At 47.7% G+C, this 16,895-nt stretch overlaps 3 protein-coding genes and 1 pseudogene across 4 annotated transcripts in view; 3 read left to right on the top strand and 1 right to left on the bottom strand.

The window, feature by feature from the left end:
* LOC129630768 (putative zinc finger and SCAN domain-containing protein 5D) overlaps nt 1–16,895 on the bottom strand; it is a 28,456-nt gene that overhangs the window by 8,757 nt on the left and 2,804 nt on the right. The window lies entirely within an intron of this gene.
* On the top strand, nt 3,343–5,298 carry LOC129632290 (protein FAM32A-like). Of its 2 annotated transcripts, none has more exons than XM_055553814.1 (2): nt 3,343–3,474; nt 4,005–5,298. In XM_055553814.1, the coding sequence occupies exon 2, from the start codon at nt 4,021–4,023 to the stop codon at nt 4,366–4,368; it is 348 nt and encodes a 115-aa protein (XP_055409789.1). In that variant the 5' UTR covers nt 3,343–3,474; nt 4,005–4,020; the 3' UTR covers nt 4,369–5,298. The 2 variants fall into 2 exon arrangements, with proteins under 2 accessions (XP_055409789.1, XP_055409788.1); XM_055553813.1 differs by having other exon boundaries at nt 3,975–5,298.
* LOC129632250 (zinc finger and SCAN domain-containing protein 5B-like) lies at nt 6,674–10,541 on the top strand (annotated as a pseudogene).
* LOC129632269 (zinc finger and SCAN domain-containing protein 5B-like) lies at nt 11,434–15,913 on the top strand. The gene is made up of 5 exons (XM_055553781.1): nt 11,434–11,505; nt 12,223–12,729; nt 13,009–13,215; nt 14,342–14,492; nt 14,856–15,913. The coding sequence occupies exons 3-5, from the start codon at nt 13,063–13,065 to the stop codon at nt 15,311–15,313; spliced, it is 762 nt and encodes a 253-aa protein (XP_055409756.1). The 5' UTR covers nt 11,434–11,505; nt 12,223–12,729; nt 13,009–13,062; the 3' UTR covers nt 15,314–15,913.

The raw sequence follows: 16,895 nt of genomic DNA, 5'->3' as shown, positions 1-16,895 counted from the left end.
TGGAGGTGATGGAATTCCAGGTGAGCTATTTCAAATCCTCAGGCATGATGCTGTGAAAGTGTTGCATTCAATAAGTCAAGAAATTTGGAAAACTCAGCAGTGGCCACAGGACTGGAAAAGCTCAGTTTCCATTTCAATGCCATAGAATGCTCAAACTACTGCACAATTGCACTCATCTCACACGCTAGCTAAATAATGCTCAAAATTCTCCAAGCACTCTTCAACAGTACATCAACCATGAACTCTCAGATGTTCAAGCTGGATTTAGAAAAGGCAGAGGAACCAGAGATCAAATTTCCAACATCAATTGGATCATTGAAAAAGCAAGAGCATTCCAGAGAAACATCTACTTCTGCTTTATTGACTATGCCAAAGCCTTTGACTGTGTGGATCACAAGAAACTGTGGAAAATTGTTGGACAGGAATACCAGACTTCCTGAGCTGCTTCCTGAGAAATCTGTATGCAGGTCAGGAAGCAACAGTTAGAACTGGACTTGGAACAAAGGACTGATTCCAAATCGGAAAGGAGTACGTCAAGGCTGTATATTGTCACCCTGCTTATGTAACTTATATGCAGAGTACATCATGAGACAAGCTGGGCTGGATGAAACACAAGCTGGAATCAAGATTTGCAGGAGAAATATCAATAACCACAGACACGCAGATGACACCGTCCTTATGGCAGAAAGTGAAGAAGAACCAAAGAGTCTCCTGATAAAAGTGAAGGAGAAGGGTTAAAAATTTGGCTTAAAACTCAGCATTCAGAAAACTAAGATCATGGCATCCGGTCCCATCCTTTCATGGCAAATAGATGAGGAAACAGTGGAAACAGTGAGAGAATTTATTTTCAGGGGTGGCGGTAGGGCTCCAAAATCACTGCAGATGGTGACTGCAGCCATGAAATTAAAAGACTCTGGCTCCTTGGAAGAAAAGTTATGACCAACCTAGACAGCATATTAAAAAACAGAGACATTACTTAGCCAACAAAGGTCCAGCTAGTCAAAGCTATGGTTTTTCCAGTAGTCGTGTATGGATGTGAGAGTTAGACTTAAAGAAAGCTGAGAGGCAAAAAACTGATGCATTTTAACCTTGGTGTTGGAGAAAACTCTAGGGTGTCCTTTGTACTGCAAGGAGATCCAACCAGTCCATTCTTAAGGAAATGAGTCCTGAATATTTATTGGAAGGACTGACGCTGAAGCTGAAACTCCAATACTTTGGCCACCTGATGCAAAGAACTGACTCATTTGAAAAGAGCCTGATGCTGGGAAAGATTGAAGGCAGGAGGGAAAGGGGACGACAGAGGATGAGATGGTTGGATGGCATCTCTGACTCAATAGACATGAGTTTGAGTAAACTCCGGGAGTTGGCGATGGACAGGGTGGCTTGACGTGCTGCCTTTCATGGGGTCTCAAAGAGTCGGACACGACTGAGCAACTGAACTGAACTGAACTGAACCCATAGATGCAAGAAGTAGATGAATGGATTGACAAGGGTAAGGGAGGAGGTGGGCAGAGAATGGGGAGGGACTTTTCATGATTCACATTTTGTTCTTGGGGTGATGAAAAGAGTTGGAAGTAGACAACATTGACAGCTGCACAAAATTGTGACCAAACTCGGTGGAAGAAGATCGTACACTTTATAAAAGAGTCAAAATTGTATGTTGTGTGTTTCATGACCATAACAAGTATGTGATCAGGAACTTGATTCTCTTTGGATCCTTTTGTGCGTCCCTTCCTTGGAGCTAATAAATACCCTAGTGACAGCAAGGACATGTTTTGGGTGGACAATCTGTGCTTAACATTTCCAACGTCACTATACTACATGGAATTCAGTGTTTAAATAGGCTTCCTCGTATTTTTTTTCCCCAGAAGAATGACTGAGAGCCTTGCCTGGTGGCTTGTCTTGACTGAATAATATAAAACCTGGCATTGCTGTTCATATCCATTTGAGGAGTCTCACACACTGTAAATTTCTTGAAAGTACAGCAAAGAACAACATAGTCCCAGACTACAGAAATCAAAATCTAGGGAGCCTTTCAGACATTTCAACATTTTTTTCCTGAAAAGGTGGATGTCAGAAGAATGATGGATGGACTAAGGTCCATTCAATATGAAAGAGTGTAGCAGTGAGGGAATGGTATTGGGTATTGGGATGAGGAATGTAGAGGAGATGGAAGGGTGGAATAAAATGAAACTAGTCCTGTTCATTTATCTTTTGCCCCCATTCTTCTCAACAGTGAATACATTGCTGAAGAAAGGTAGAGGAAATCCCTTTACATAGGGGTGAATTGTCATGGGCTTCTAGAAGCATGTGCTCAACATTTTGCTAGTAAATTCCTCAGTCACTATGGCTAAAGAATGTACATTTTTTGTGGGGTCATGGAATAGTCCTAGACCACTGTTATCAGAATCACCAGTGTCTGCACCACACCAAAGCGTACTTACTGAAAAGGCAGACTGCCACCCCAAAAGTGGCACATCCCCTGCACAACATTCCAGATTCTGACTTCGTCCGAGATCTTGACATGCGGAATTTTAAAAAGGGTTGTTTAGTCGCTGAGTTGTGTCCAACTCTGCTATTCCATGGCCCACCAGGTTCTTCTGTCCATCGAATTTTCCAGGCAAGAATACTGCAGTGCGTTGTCCATTTCCTTCTGCGAGAGATCTTCCGAACCCAGAGAGTGAACCCACGTCTCCTGCATTGGCAGGTAGATTCTTTACCACTGAGCCACCAGGGACGCATAGGCGAACCAAACTGGTTAAAACTTTCAGATACCTATGCTTTGACTCCTTCCAACTCTCCAGGTAAATGAGAAAAGTATATTCTAGACCAGGAAAATCAATCTTACTGCCAAAAAGTGCACAGGCTTCCCTGGTGGTAAAGAATCTGCCTGCAATGTGGGAGACCTGGCTTCGCTCCCTGGGTTGGGAAGATCCCTTGGAGAATGGAACGGCTACCCACTCCAGTCCTCTGGGGTGGAGAATTCATTGGACGGTATATCCACAGGGTCACAAAGAGCTGGACATGAATGAAAGACTTTCACTTTACTTCTTTCCCAGCTGAGCCACAAGGGAAGCCCAAGAACACTGAAGTGGGGAGCCTATCCCTTCCCCAGAAGAGATTCCTGACCCAGGAATTACTCCAGCATCTCCTGCATAGCAGGCACATTCTTTACCACCTGAGCTATCAGAGAAGTCTACCACAAAACCAACATGGAGGCCTCTTGGATAAATTGGGTTTATTCTGGTGGAGTGTCCGTGTGAAACTGGATCCATGGATAAACTGGATTATCTAAAATGAGGTCATATAAATGGCTTGACCCGCCCTTACACAATCACTGTGCTGATGGGGTAACAAGCAGGGACCCTTGCCATTTCCCCCGGCTCTCTATAAATAGAGATGTTTCAGACCCAGACACGCACTGATAGCCAGTCATCGACTTGAGGAGGCTGAGGGCAAGAGGGCTCAAAGGAGGTAAGTGATGAGTGAGAACATCTAAGGAGAAGGTTTGGGAAGCAATACAGAAGGAGGTGGTGGGTTTCGGAAGGCGGGTTTTCTACTCACCTTGCATCAGCTCAAAGACCTTGTGAAAGCAGTGGATCTCCCTTAAACGGTTGACTGCCGAGCTCTCTGTGAGGGGGGAAAAACGGACTTGAAACATGTAAAAGGAACTTTGGAAATATAACGGAACACGGATCCTTCGCTTGCATAAAAGACATTTTAATTAAGAGGTCTTTCAGGCTCCCCTTTCCTGCCTCCATCTGATTTATAGGTTTATAAATCACCCTGATTTATAGGGTGTTGCCACCCTCCATGCGGTGGTGCGGTGTGGTGCATTTATTTCACAAGGCTTTCTGAACCTTGGCCCCCTGGACTAAGCAGAAATGTTCATCTGTGTTCATTTGTGTTACCCCACACACAAAAACCTCTCGGATCTACAGAGGAGAACGATATTGTCCCAATTTCCATTTCAGAAAACCGACCCCGGACTTTTGTCCTTTTAGAAATCCGAATCCAAAAATGGGCAGCATGGACTCCTATGAGCAGGTCCAAAAGGGACCCCTGAAGCTCAAAGGAGTCACAGAGCTTGACGTGACCAAGCGGAAGAAGAAAAAGGGCAGAGACAAAGCAAAGCTCCTGGAAACGATGGGCAAAATCCAGAAGAACCAGGAGGAGGAGCTGAGGCACCACCTCGACAAGCGGACCCCAGCCCAGGTGGCCTTTGAGAAGGTGCAGGAGAAGCGACAAATGGAGAGGATCCTGAAGAAAGCATCCAAAACCCACAAGCAGAGAGTGCAGGACTTCAACAGACACCTGGACACGCTCAAGGAGCACTATGACATTCCTAAAGTCAGCTGGACCAAGTAGCCGCCCCGCCCAGGAGATGGAGTATTGTCCAGGGGAAGCAGGAAGCAGAGTTGGGGTCATCTCTGGAGCCTTTGGAAACATTCTTTTACACACATCCTTTTCAGTCTTCTGCTGAGGCCATGCTTATCAAAGTAATGGGCCCTTATACTGGAACTGCATTTAAGAGAGATGGCCCTTTAACTCTAAATTAAAAAAAAAAAAGTGTAACATCCATGTCCAATGGTTCATGCAGCCACCAGACCTGTGTGTTCACCAGGAGACCCACATGGGTAAGAAGCCCTACAGCAGTGATCTCTGCCCCAATAAGTTCCCCCACGACTCTATGCTGCATGCTCACCAGAGGGCCCACACCCAAGAGACGCCTTTCTACTGTGAGCACTGTGAAAAAGGTTTCAACCACAGTGGGAACCTGAGTGGTCACAGTCTGGTCTCGAGCTCTACGTGTGCCCCGAGTGTCACTGGCCTTCTTCTCCCTGGGGTCTCTGAAATCCCACCAGGAAACCCATTCGGAAACACTGACCCAGGACCCTGCCCGTCGGGTCCAAGTCCTTTCTACTCCAAGAAGGAAATTCACAATGATTTGTCACTTCTGTAACACAAAGGGTGGATGACATGTGAAGAGCTTCGGAGGATATTCGGTCCGGGGGGGTTAAATTTATATGAATGTGGAGGATATTTGAGTGATGGCTTATTTTTCCCTTTGGATTTTGTTTTCTACTTTAGTGTAGCCTGTTTCAATAAGTTTTTGCTTTCTTTTGTTATTCTTCTACTGAAATCATGTCTCATTAGTTAACAGTACTTCATCATGAAACTGAGCCTGTTGACTGCCTTCCTGTCAGGCCGGACTTCACTGTAAAACTGCATGTCCCTGGCACAGAGGCCAGGCTCTCCAGTGGAATTTAAATTTCAAATAAACACATTTCTGTCAAAGAGTGTCTGAGTAGTTTCTAAGACTTTTCTACAGGGAATAGGTAATAGCCGTGGTTTTGCCTACATCGCTGTTACTATGCTGAGATAGATTGACTCACTCCATACTTGTTCGAGGATTTCTTCCCGAGGTGTTTCGAACAGGAAGTCTTCTGAAAGAGAAAGGTGTCATTCTTCTTTCCTATAGGTGTACAACTTCTACTCTTCAAAAAGGCTACTTAGAAATCGGGTTTTCTCACACCTTAGCTCATCAGCTGATTTTAGAAAAGCCTTTGAAGCCTTATCTCACATGAACAGAAAAGACCAGAGGAGTCAAACCGATCTGGCTCCCACCACCATGTCTCTGACTCCGTCAGACCCTCCAGGCAGCGAGACCAAAAATTCACGAGATCATTGAAACCAGTTCTTTCATCGCAAAATGCAATTCCCAAAGTCCAAAATCAATGAAATCCAAAAGGAAATGGAGGGATTTCCCGCGCGCCCAGCGGGTGAGACTCAGCGCTCCCGCGGCAGGCGCCGTGGTGTCCTTCCGCCGTCTGGGAACTAAGATGGCACCTGCCTCCCTGCTTGGCCAAAAACAGAACAACAACAAAAATACACAGAACCTGTCGCTAAATCACTATGGAGGCCTCTTTAGCAAATCGTGGTTCTCCTGAGCGAGTTTCCGTGGGCAATCGAATCCCTGTGATTAAGTAAAGAGGGATTATCTAGAACGTTTCGCCCCGCCCTCACCGAATCCATGCGCCTATCGGGTAACAGGCCGAGAGGGCCGGCGTTTCTCCAGCGCGAAAGAGAGACGTGTCTCCGCCAGCCGAGTTGGAGAGCGAGTCCCCAACTGAGGAGGACCGAGGCGAGAAGGCTTCAAGGAGGTAATTGATGGGAAGTGTCTAAAGAGATCGCTAGAGAGTCAGGGCCCGTGGAAGTGGGTTTCAGTAAGTCCTGGCTTTCTGTTCCCCTTGCATTCGCTCAGAGACCGTGTGAAATCCACCGATCTGCCTCCGGCCACACATAAACCGTGGTTCATTTGTGGAATCTTCTGTGAGATGAGATTGTTTCCACACTCCATGGTGGCCTGTGGGGTGGTTCATTTTTTTCAACAAGGGCTTTTAAGCACCGCCCTGTGGACAGTTGTGACCACACAGTTTCTTGTAGTATAAGATGGATGTCGGAGGAGTAAGAGAATGGATTCTTGTCCCTGGTGTGAAATTCTGAGGCGGGAATACTGCCCAGTATTGGGATGAGGGATGGTAGGGTGGATGAAAATAAAACTAATTGGCTGCATTCTTTTTTCTTTTTTGCCCCCTATTTCTGAACACTGAATCTATTCCTGAGGAAAAGCAAGAGGAAATTCCTTTCGATCGGGGTCAGTTGGGCACGGACTTCTAGAAGCATTTGCCCAGAGTCCTACTGAAAAGCTCTACAGTCGGTATGGCTGAGAACCAGACAAGGGGTCGTGGCCCCGTCGCGGACAGCCCCGGAGCAGAGTCGCCGGCGTCTGCGCCAGGCCAAGACACCCGAAGGGAAAACCGCGACTCCGACTGGAAGAGTTGCGCGTTCGCTTCAGAACGTTTATCAGCTCGGTCGAATCCGACCCCATCAAGGCTCTGAGGAGGCTCCGTGAACTCTGCGGGCTGTGGCTGAGGCCGGATCTTCACACCAAGGAGGAGATGGTGGACAGGCTGGTGCTGGAGCAGTTCGTGATGTGCGTGCCGCCTGAGATCCAGGTCTTAGTCAAAAGTAGTGGTGCCGAGACTTGTAAGGATCTGGAGGAGGTGCTGATAAAGAAGAAGAAACTGACGAAATGGGTGAGTAGGACCCTAGTGACCCTGTGAGACAGGGAACGGTGGGATGAGGGGCTGGGAGCTGGGAGATGAAGCAGAAGGATCAGAGGGCTTGGCTCTAAATCAGGGATTCCCAGAGGGGTGAGCACTTGCCTGTGGCATCACTGGAGATGTTTCTGTTGATCCTCACTTGGAGGGTGTTGGTCTTTCAAATGTCATTCCCAGGAGGTGGGCTCCTAGGGTGGGATACGCAATGAATACCTTTTTGGATCTTGTGAGGGGAGACTGATCCTATTTGAATTTTTCCTCACAGGCTGTAGTGCGTGTCCAAGGCGAGGATGTTTTGATGCCCGTCTCGGGTGTTGAGATGTTAGGATCTGAGGTCAGTGAGGGGCACAGTGAGGGAGACCGAGCCAGGGAGCCCCAGCCTACAGTCAGTGTCATCCCTCCAGACGAGGGCCAGCAGGAAAGCCAAGACGGGCAGCATCTGCCAGGAGCCAAGGGCCTGTCGAGGGGGCAGGTGAGTGTGATGTCCTGACCTTCAGTCTGGGAGCAGGTAGAAGGGGGTCGGGTGGGGGTGGCTGCGGAAGTAATTGGGAGAACTGGGCAAAGGACAGGAATGGACCCTCTGCCTCCAGGAATTCCCATGGATGCATTCCGTTCCCGGCATTTTCCAGCCAGTGTGAGAATGAAGACAATCCATCTTTCATAGTCCTTCACCATGAAAGCTTGTGGCCCTAAGCATGAGGGCAGAGGAGTCCTGTTTCCACAGGATGGTGCTGGGTCAGTTCATCAGGCATAAGTGCACTCACAGTGGTTTCACCCATGATGGATTTCATCAGAGGCACTTAATATTGGGGGATATTGTAAACACCTTGAATTGCATAACAAGTTCCCCGTTGGAGTCATTTTCCCCATCAGATTTTGGAGTATGTCTGGAGAGAGTGGATTTTTTTGAAATGTGAATCGGGGGGAGGAGATGCTACTGATTTCTCATGAATAGAGCTATATAGTATAGAACAGAGCTCTATAGTATAACAGCTATACTGCTTATCATCTTATTATGCCCCAGGCCACCTTCCATGACAAAGACAAATCCAGGCAAGGTATCAACAAGTGGTGAAGTCAGGAGCCCTAGAGCCAGAATCCTCTGCTTTCAGATTCAGGGCCTGGAGACTGTGAGATGAGGTGGAGAGATAGGTGCAAAGATAATTGGCAGTGCCAGCTGTGAAGTCTGGACTTTTGCCAGAGGTGGTCAGTATAGATCAAGGACAGACATGGGAATCAGAAGAGGATTGTCAATCAGGGTGATGGGAAGCAGTCAGGACATATCTCCCAAACTGATATTCAGAAAGCTGGAGTGTGAGATCAGGGTACGAGGTGGGTGGGGAAAGAGGAGACAGAGCTTGCCGTGGGCTAAGGCAGTGGGATTGACTCTGCTTGGTTGCCCTTTGTCAGGGCCAGAAAGCTCTCCCGCCAGAGACCATTCCTGAAAGAGGTGAACTGGAGGGTCAGACGCCCTCCAAGGAGTACTTGGTGAAGGACCTGCGCGAAGACACAGGAGTGAGAAGAACCCTTTCATCTCAAGAGCCTCAACTTCTGCAGGATCGTGGTGAGTATTAAAAACTTGGAGACTACAGGAAGTACTGCCTGCCTCCACTGATGTCCAGGAAGGGATACCCAGGATTTCCATCCCTTGGTGTTGTGGCATAGGAGTTGGGTCTTCAATGCCAACCTTCTCCATCGTCAACGTTCCAGAGTGTTTCATCAGCTAGACCCTTAGGTACTTTCGATGCTGTGAAGACTGTAGCCAAGATTAGGGATGGTTCCAATAAGACTGGCACCATGGAAAATGCTCCTTGATAAATATGTTGCTGAGTCTCTTCTTTCAGAAGATTCTGGGAGGGCAGGGAGAGAGGTGAGAGTCCCTAGGAAGGAAGTGATACTTCAAATGTGGCCCTTGAACCCTTTCCTCTTGTGTTCCAGAGAGAGACGTTTCCACTGCAAGTGCATCCAGACGAGGTCCTCTGAAGAATCACAGACGTAACAAAAGGAAGCGGGAGAGCAGTCCCACTTGCCAAGACGTGGGTCAAGAGGCAGCCACGTGTTTGGACCAAGGAGAGTTCTCAGGACAGCTTGGGTCCCATTCTATTCGTTCATCTGGCACCGTTGGACCCACCAGTCTTCCTGAGGGAGCAGAAACCCCGGGACGGGCACCCTCTGAATGCAAGGTGTGCAAAAAGAGCTTTCCTTGTCAATCTCAGCTTACCTTGCACCAGAGGACACACACAGGAGAGAGACCCTTTCAATGCGACATCTGTGCCAGAGGGTTCATACAGCCTTCAGACCTGCGGGTTCACCAGCGGATCCACACTAGCGAGAAGCCCTACAGCTGTGATGTCTGCCTCAGGAAGTTCGCCCACAACTCCACGCTGCGCACTCACAAGAGGACCCACACCCAGGAGAAGCCTTTCCGCTGTGAGCAGTGTGACAGAGCTTTCAGCCACCGAGGGAACCTCAATGTTCACCGACGCACCCACTCTGGGCTCAAGCCCTACGTGTGCCCCGAGTGTCACACAGCCTTCCGTCAGCTGGGGACTTTCAAACGCCAACGGAAAATCCATTCCAGATGACTGGCTCAGGACCCTGCCCTCAGGTCCAGGTCTTTTCTGTTTTAATAAGAAAATTGAGAATGATTTGTCACCTGTGTGATACAAAGTGTGGATGACAGGGGAAGGGCATAGGAGGATCGTGGAACCCAGGGCCCTCACGTGAATTAGGATATTTGAGTGAATTAGGATATTTGGGTTATGACTTATTTTTCCCTTTGGATTTTGTTTTCTACATTGCTATAGACTATAGTTTTCATTTTCATTTGTGTATTTTCAGTTGGAGGAGAATTGCCTTATGATGTTAGACTCTGGTTTTCTTACATGTTTTTGCTTTGTGCTTTTCTTGTTCTTCCAATGAAGCTGTGTCTCACTGGTTATCATTACCTCATCATCAGAGTGAGGCTAGTGCTGATTGCCTACTTGTCAGGTGTGATTTCCTTGTAAAATGGATTCTCCTAGCAGGACAGCTGGAGAAGGCAATGGCACTCCACTCCAGTACTCTTGCCTGGAAAATCCCATGGATGGAGGAGCCTGGTGGGCTACAGTCCATGGGGTCGCTAAGACTCAGATACGACTGAGCGACTTCACTTTCACTTTTCCCTTTCATGCATTGGAGAAGGAAATGGCAACCCACTCCAGTGTTCTTGCCTGGAGAATCCCAGTGATGGGGCAGCCTGGTGGGCTGCCATCTATGGGGCCTCACAGAGTCGGACACGACTGACGCGACTTAGCAGCAGCAGCAGGATGGCTAGATTAAATACAGGTTCACCAGTGTAATTTAAATTTCAAATAAACAAACACATTTCTATCAAAGAGCTGTGTGTTTTCTCTTCTAAGACTTTGCTACAGTAGGTGATAGCCATGGTTTTGTCTATGTGGCCATTATTATGTTGAGATATGTTCCCTTTGTACTAGTTTAGTTTGGATACTGCTTCCTTAGGTATTTAGAAAAAGAAGGCTTCTTAAATTGATAAGTGTCATTCTTTTCCCCTGCTGCTGCTAACTGCTGCTAAGTTGCTCCAATCATGTCTGACATTGTGAGATCCCATAGATGGCCGCTCACCAGGCTCCCCTGTCCCTGGGATTCTCCAGGCAAGAACACTGGAGTGGGTTGCCATTTCCTTCTCCAATGCATGAAAGGGAAAAGTGGGAGTGAAGTCGCTTGGTAGTGTCTGACTCTTAGCGACCCCATGGACTGTAGCCCACCAGGCTCCTCCATCCATGGGATTTTTCTGGCAAGAGCACTGGAGTGGGGTGCCATTGCCTTCTCCTCTTTTTCCCTACTGGTGTACAACCTCTGGTTTCTGTGATGCCTCTCTGAAATGGTTTCTTACAGTTGATCTCATCAGCTGATTTTAGACAAAAGTCTTTGATTACTTATTTCAGGAGAAAAGAAACAAGATTAGGTAACCCAATTTGATTACAACCATCGGATTACAATTATTGGACTGCTTCACAGTCTCCAAGCAGAGAGAAAAAATTCATTAGATCAGGAAAATCAATCTGTTTCCCCAAGAAATGCCATCCATGAACTCTAAAGTAAATAAAATACATTAGAGAAAGTTTACTGCCAAACCAATATGGTGGCCTCTTTAATGGTTAGTCCTGTTGGAGTCTCCACAGGAAATGGAATCTACCCAGATTAGGCAAAGTTGTTCCTTCCATGCCCTTTATCCAATCACTGGGATGATGAGGTTATGGCCTGCAACCCCTGGAGTTTCACCCAAGTCTCTATAAATACAGACATTTCAGCTCCAGACACACTTTGAGAGCCAGTGCCTGACCTGAGGAGGCTGAAGGCAAGAGACCTGGAAGGGGTAAGTGATGAGTGGGCACGTCCAAGGAGGATGGCTAGAAATCAGGACACACGGGTGGGTTTCAGAAAGATGTTGCTTTCTTTTCATCTTACATTAGCTGGGAGACCTTGTGACAGGAGATCTTCCTCTAACCCCACGTTAACAATGGTTAATCCAGGTCTTCTGCCAGGGGAGAAAAATGTTTCCACACATGTTGCTGTGAGGTGGCTCGTTTTCTTCAGGGCTTTCTGAGCAGCACCCTATGGCCATTTAAAAACTACATATATGTTTATTATTAGTTTTAAGTTTTTTAATTCCTTGATTTTTCCTGGGCTGGGTCTTCTTTGCTCTGAGGGCTTTCTCTAGTCGTAGCTAGTGGGGACTACTCTCTAGCTGAGGGGTATGGGCTTCTCATTGTGGTGGCTTCTCCCGTGGCAGAGCTGGGAGTCTACAGCTTGGGTTCAGTAGTTGCCCCTCTCAGGCTCAAGAGTTGTGGTGCACAGGCTTCGAGGCAGGCGGGGTCTTCCCATATCAGGGATCAAACCCATGTCCCCCTGCATTGGCAGGCAGATTCTTAGCCACTGGACCACCAAGGAAGCCCTATGGTCATTTCTGACCAGACAGTTTTATGAAATATTGAATGAGTTGAGCAATGGTGTCCAATATATGGGATGTAGGGGAGACAGAAGGGTGGAAAAAAGTGAAACCATTGTTTCTCTTTTTTTTTTGTCTCCCTAGACTGCTCACCAGTGACTTTAATGCTGAGGAAAAGCAGAGGAAATCTATTTCCATAGGCTTCAACTGGGCACCCACTTCTAGAAGCATTTGCTCAGAGTCCTACTGGAAATTTCCTCCATCAATATGGCTGAGGACCAGCCATTTTTTCAGGGTTCTGGACACATGACAGACAGCCCTGGGGCAGAGTCACCGGCATCCGTGCCACCCCAAGACACACTCATGGAAGACTCAGACTGTGACCAGGAAACCTGGCACGTCCGGTTCAGAACATTTAGCAGCTCAGAGGAGTCCGACCCGGTCAAGGATCTGAGGAGACTCCGTGAACTCTGCCATCTGTGGCTGAGGCCAGATCTTCACACCAAGGAGCAGATGATGGACAGGCTGGTGCTGGAGCAGTTCATGATCTGCATGCCCCTGGAGTGCCAGGTCCTGCTCAAAGAAAGTGAAGTGCAGAGTTGCAAAGCCCTGGAGGACGTGCTGAGAAATAAGCAGAAACCCAAGTAGTGGGTGAGTAGGACCTTAGTGATGGGTGTGGGAGGAGGAGACACGTGCAAGCTGCAGGGATCACAAGATAGGACCTGCGGGTTTGGCTCTGTATCAGTGGTTCCCAAACAGGAGAGAGAAGTTCACAGTTGGGCAATTTGGGAGATACTTTTGGCTGTCTCAACTTGAAGGATGTCGACCTTTTACACCAAACGGGAGCTTCTATTGTCAATGCCATTGGGTGCCTGAAAGCTACATTCCAGGTTTATAGAGACTGATCTTGATTGATTTCTCCCCTCACAGACCATAGTCTGCATACAAGGACAGAAATATCCCGTGCATGATCCCGACATTGAGATGACTGAAGCCAAGGCCGGTGACATGGATGATGAGAGAGACCCATGCGCGGAGCCCGAACCACCCTCAAGGGTCATACCTCCAGAAGATGGCCAGGAAGGAAGCCAAGAGCTGCAGAATCTGCCAGGAGCCATGAACCTATCTACGGAGCAGGTGAGAAAGTGGAAGCAGGTAGAAGAGACTCAGGTGGGTGTGGCTGCTGGAGGAATGGGGAGATTTGACAGAGGACAGGAATGGACCCATTGCTTCCAGGAATTCCCGTGGATGCATTCCGTTCGTAGGCATTTTTTCTAATCAGTGTGAGAATGAAGATAATCCATCTCTGTCCCTCTCCTATGAAAGCTTCTAGTCTTAGGAGTGGGAAGAAGGGAATCCTGTCTTCCTGACATGATGCTAGGTTCAATTTGCTGCAGGTAAATGCACTGACAGCTGATTTACCCACGGCCACTTTGCCCAAGGGCATGTCATATTTCAGAATATGATCATTCCTTGCAACTGAAGGAGTGACTCGAAATTGGACTCATTTTGCCCCCCAGTAGACATTGGGCTTCCCTGGTGGTTCATATGGTGAAGAATCTGCCAACAATGCATGAGACCTGGGTTCGATGCCTGGGTCAGGAAGATCCCCAGGAGAAGGGAATGGCTACCCACTCTAGTGTTCTTGCCTGGAGAATCCCATGAACAGAGGAACCTGGCAGCTATAGTCCATGGGTTTGCAGAGAGTCAGACACGACTGAGCGACTAACACTTTCCCTTTCAGACATTGAAGAATGAATGGAAGACAGTTGATTTCTTCGAATAAGGTTGGGTATAGGCAGGGGATGCTATTGACTTGCATGGAGTAGAGACCAAGAATTGTGGTCGCCATCTTCCTATCTACTGCGTAACCACCATTGCAAAGATTCATCCAGGCAAAGTCTCCAACAGTGATGGAGTCAAGAGAGCTGGACCTAGAGTTCTTTACTTCCAGAGTCAAGGGCAGGCAGGAGTGGGTATGATTTGGAGAGACGTATGCATAGAGAAGTCAGAGTGCCAACTGTGATGTCCTGATTGGATTGCCAGATACAGTCTGTATAGATCCAGGACAGCCTTGAGTATCAGGAGATGATTATCAATCAGGGTGATGGGGTGGACCAGAAGAAGTCAGGGCATATCTCCTAAAATGACATGAAGAAAGCTGGAGTCTTAGATCAAGGTATGAGGAAGAATTGGAAACATGAAACAGTTTTCCATGGACTAGGGTAAATGGCTTTGACTCTGCTTGTTTGTCCCTTGTCAGGACCAGAGAGCTCTCCCGCCAGAGACTGTTCCTGAAACAGGTGAGCTGGAGGGTCAGACGCCCAGGGAGAACTTGGAGAAGGACCTGCTGGAAGACAGGGGAGAGACAAAAACCCTTCAATCTCAAGAACCTGAACTTCTGAAGGGTCCTGGTGAGTATTCAAAACCGTGGAATTCAGCAGAGTTAGTGACTCCCTCCTATGGTGGCATGGGGCTGGGTAGCCAGCATCACCATGCTTGGATGGGTGGGGTGGAGATCATTGTCCAGTGCCAACCTTCTCCATCATCAACGTTCCACTGTCCCACAGTCCAAGCTCTTAGCTTGGTTGCTTGATGGGAACTTCTCAGCCAACATCAGGTTTCCAGTGAGGCCAGCAGCACAGAAAATGTTCCTTGTTAAGTGTGGTGCTGAATTTCTTTCAGGGGATTCTGGGAGCATAGGGAGAGAGACGAATCCTCAAGAAGAAACTGATATTTAAAATGTGTCTCCTGAACCCTTTCTTCCTGTGTTCCAGAGGGAGACGTTTCCACTATGAGTGGATCCAGACGAGGTCCTGTAAAGAATCGCAGACATGTCAAAAGGAAATGGGAGAGCAGTCCCACTTGCCAAGATGTGGGTCAAGAAGCAGCCACGTGTTTGGACCCAGGAGAGTTCTCAGGACAGCGTGGGTCCCATTTGTTGGTGCATCTGGCACCGTGGGACCCACCAGTCTTCCTGAGGGAGCAGAAACCCCCACGGGCACCCTCTGAATGCAGGGTGTGCAAAAGGAGCTTTCCTTATCAGTCTCAGCTTAGCCTGCACCAGAGGACACACACAGGAGAGAGGCCCTTTCAATGCGACATCTGTGCCAAAGTGTTCATACAGCTTTCAGATCTGCGGGTTCACGAGCGGATCCACACTGGCGAGAAGCCCTACAGCTGTGATCTCTGCCTCAAGAAGTTCACCCACAACTCCACGCTGTGCGCTCACTAGAGGACCCACACCCAGGAGAAGCCTTTCCGCTATGAGCAGTGTGACAGAGCTTCAGCCACCGAGGGAACCTCAGTGTTCACCGTCGCACCCACTCTGGGCTCAAGCCCTACGTGTGCCCCGAGTGTCACACAGCCTTCCGTCAGCTGGGGACTTTCAAACGCCACCGGAAAATCCATTCCAGATGACTGGCTCAGGACCCTGCCCTCAGGTCCAAGTGCCTTCTGCTCCGAGAAAGAAATTCGGGATTATTTGTCACTTATGTGATACAATGAAAGGGTGACATGTGAAGAACTTACGATCATACTGGAACCCGATGGGGTTCCATTCACATGAATTAGGTGTGAATTCTTTCCCTTCAGAATTTGATTTCTACTTTAGTGTAGCCTGTGTTTTGGTGATAAGTTTTGGCTTTGTGTTGTTCTTCTTTCAGTGAATGCAGGTCTCGTTAGTTTTCTTCTTTGTGAAACTGAGGTCACTGCTGATTGTCCCCCCATTAGGGAAGATTTCATCGTAAAATAGGATGCTCCTAGCAGAGTGTCTAGATGAAAAAGAGGATCACCAGTGAAATTTAAATTTCTAATAAACAAAGACATTTCTGTCGAACAAGTGTCCTGTGTATTTCCCCTTCAAAGATTTTTTTTTCTTTATTTTATTTTTTAACTTTACTATCTTGTATTGTTTTTGCCATGTATCAACATGAATCTGCCACAGGTATACACATGTTCCCCATCCTGAACCCTCCTCCCTCCTCCCTCCCTGTCCCATCCCTCTGGGTCGTCCCAGTGCACCAGCCCCAAGCATCCAGTATCGTGCATTGAACCTGGACTGGCGACTCGTTTCATATATGATATTATACATGTGTCAGTGCCATTCTCCCAAATCATCCCACCCTATCCCCAAAGTCTTTATATGGAGTAGATGATAGCAGCGGTTTGTTACATGCCATTATTATGTGGAATATCGACCCTCTGTAAGGCTTCCCCAGTAGCTCAGCAGTAAACAATCCACCTGCAGCCTAGAAGACCCAGGTTCGATCCCCTCATCAGGAAGATTCCCTGGAGAAGGGAATGGTAACCCACTCCAGTATTTTGCCTGGAGAATCCCATGGACAGGGGAGCCTGGCAGGCTGTGGTCTGTTGGGTTGCAAAGAGTCGGACATGACTGAAGCGACTGAGCATCCACTCGAGCATTTAAAGTAACTGTATTCTTTTGGAATTATGAACTGTTAGGTAATGTAATATTAATGCTCTTTTGAACACTGAGATTCTAGGGTGTCTGTGCTTGAAAAGATTCTTCAAGGTAGCATTCTTTCATCCCACCTGGCTCTCCTCCAGCAGAAATGAAGAGAGGTCATTTGGAGCAGAATGGAGAAAATGAAGTATTTCTTTTTAAAGAATCAGCGTTTTCTTCTATTAATTAGCCTGGGAATTTGTTGGGGGCGGCAAACTCAAGGATGATATTGTAATAGATATTGGTGTCTGGCTGCTCGCACTTAAAAGCCAATACAGAGGCCAGGTTGGGGGAAAGGAAAGTTAGCTTTATTTTCGATGCCGGCAACTGTTGAAAGTGAAAGTGAAGTTGC

The sequence above is a fragment of the Bubalus kerabau genome, chromosome 17, assembly GCF_029407905.1.
Source record: "Bubalus kerabau isolate K-KA32 ecotype Philippines breed swamp buffalo chromosome 17, PCC_UOA_SB_1v2, whole genome shotgun sequence".
Taxonomy (NCBI): Eukaryota; Metazoa; Chordata; class Mammalia; order Artiodactyla; family Bovidae; genus Bubalus; species Bubalus kerabau.
Note: the sequence above shows the minus strand (reverse complement) of the source record. Positions and strands in the feature narration are given on the sequence as shown.